The sequence below is a fragment of the Euleptes europaea genome, chromosome 10 (genome assembly GCF_029931775.1).
Source record: "Euleptes europaea isolate rEulEur1 chromosome 10, rEulEur1.hap1, whole genome shotgun sequence".
In the NCBI taxonomy this organism is placed as follows: Eukaryota; Metazoa; Chordata; class Lepidosauria; order Squamata; family Sphaerodactylidae; genus Euleptes; species Euleptes europaea.
The window spans coordinates 48,571,952-48,573,896 of NC_079321.1; the positions used below are offsets into that span (position 1 = coordinate 48,571,952).

Consider the following 1,945-nt stretch of genomic DNA (forward strand, 5'->3'; position numbering starts at 1 on the left):
CTTTTTTATAAACAGACTCCGAGAGTGGGTGACTGGCCCAAGGTCACCCAGCAAGCTTTCATGGCACAAGTGGGAATTTGAACCTGGGCTTCCCATGTCCTAGTCTGACACCTTAACTACTACACAACGCTGGCTCTCTTAATGTCCCACAAAATCTTTTTTGGCATCCCTAATTGTCCACTCACATTTCCTTTGTGCAAGTTTGCATTCATTTTTGTTTGCTTGTTTGGACAAAGCTTCCAGTTTCTGAAGGAACCCTTTCACTCTAGTAGCTTCCCTCACTTTGCTTGTGAGCCATGCTGATGACCTCTGGGCTTCGTACTGCTTTTCCTGACCTGTGGCATACATTCTAACTGAGCTTCTTCTTTTTTTGGGGGGGGGGGAATGCAACATTTTATTGAAACAAAGTGCAGTGATGGAAGCAAACAGCAACTTAATTAACCACCCCTGAGACGCAGGACAAGATGCAGGGTGGACTCCTTCCTGATGTTGTAGTCGGAGAGGGTGCGGCCATCTTCTAGCTGCTTGCCTGCAAAGATCAGCCTCTGCTGGTCAGGGGGGATGCCCTCTTTGTCCTGGATCTTGGCCTTCACATTCTCAATGGTGTCACTGGGCTCCACCTCCAGGGTAATGGTCTTGCCAGTCAAGGTCTTCACAAAGATCTGCATGGTTCAAGGCCCGAGCTGATCCTAGCAGACAACAATGTTCAACCAACAACAGACAGCCTGTTCTAACTCCTAACTGAGCCTCTTGTACTGAAATTCTCAGTAACACAAGCCTTTTTGAGATATTTGACCCTCTTTGTTCCTTTCAACTTCCTTTTTAGCAGATTTCTAAGCTCAGAATACATTTGGGGCAGAAGAAAAAGCTGTTCATTACCTGAAATAATATTATATGCCCATGACCCATTTGTTTCCTACCACATTCTTATTCTCTTCAAGCTCCAGAGTCAAGTTGTATGTTAAAGGGGGCATGGGGTAGCTAGAGAAAATGGCTTCTCTTAATGTTATGCTCCCCTCATTCCCAATAATGTGTTTCCTTTACCTTGTGTCTGGTTGTAGATTTCCCTGTGCTGACTTCACATCATTGGCTGCTGCTTTTGTGCTGGCATGCACCTTGTTTATCCTGTAATGAACAGGCAGCTCAAAAACAAACCATATTTAGTCGAACTGGATTACTGTATTACACAGAAGCAGAGGAAGGAAAAAGTGAGTTGTGCTGTTGCAGGATTTGCAGATCTTCCTTGTGGACTCCAGGAGTACTCTGGAAGTACTCCGGTGGCCTCTAGAGGTCCATCAGGGATTCTAAGATGAAAAAGGTGTGTGTGGAAAATGAAACAAATATACAGAGCTCAGGATCCCTGGCTATGCTTACTATCTCTCTGTTCTCTGCTTTTTGAATATTTACCCTTTCTGAACTGATATCATTATTTATTTACCCTTTCTGAATGGATATCATTATTTATTTACCAAATGCCAACAGCGAACTTCAAGAATTGTCTAAACAGAAAATTATATATGCATGTTGACCTACATTGCTCACAAACTGAAGCAGATAAAGACACCACAGAAAGAAATGGTGGCCTTTTCAGACCCCCACCCAACATCCATTAGGAAGGCCTTGCTTATTCCAAAATGCCATGCCATAGGAAACAAAGGGGGCTGGCTATGATTTTTCAGCTCAAAAATGTAAACTGAGATTAAAACTGTGCAACCCTAACAACACTTTCCTGGTAGTAAGCCTCACTGAGTAGATGTGTTTAGGATTGCCCTCTAAACAGGCAAACTGAAACCCTGGTTTTCTCAAGGAAGAAAAATCTCCTTAGAGGAATCTGGAAAAAGTGGTTTCTCAGCCACTTGTGCTAGTGCACATAGTTCTGAGAGCTGCAGGACAAGCTCTGCAACATACCACAAGCAATATGGAGCCTGGCAAGATCAAATGAGAC

The 1,945-nt window shown here is 43.6% G+C and overlaps 1 protein-coding gene across 1 annotated transcript; it reads right to left on the minus strand.

The window, feature by feature from the left end:
• Positions 1 to 420: 420 nt before the first annotated feature.
• LOC130483508 (ubiquitin) lies at positions 421 to 668 on the minus strand. The gene has a single exon (XM_056856275.1). The coding sequence runs from the start codon at positions 666 to 668 to the stop codon at positions 438 to 440; it is 231 nt and encodes a 76-aa protein (XP_056712253.1). The 3' UTR covers positions 421 to 437.
• Positions 669 to 1,945: the final 1,277 nt, after the last annotated feature.

Coding starts and splice junctions, on each gene's coding strand:
- LOC130483508 (XM_056856275.1), bottom strand. CDS start 668: ATGCAGATCTTTGTGAAGACCTTGACTGGCAAGACCATTACCCTGGAG.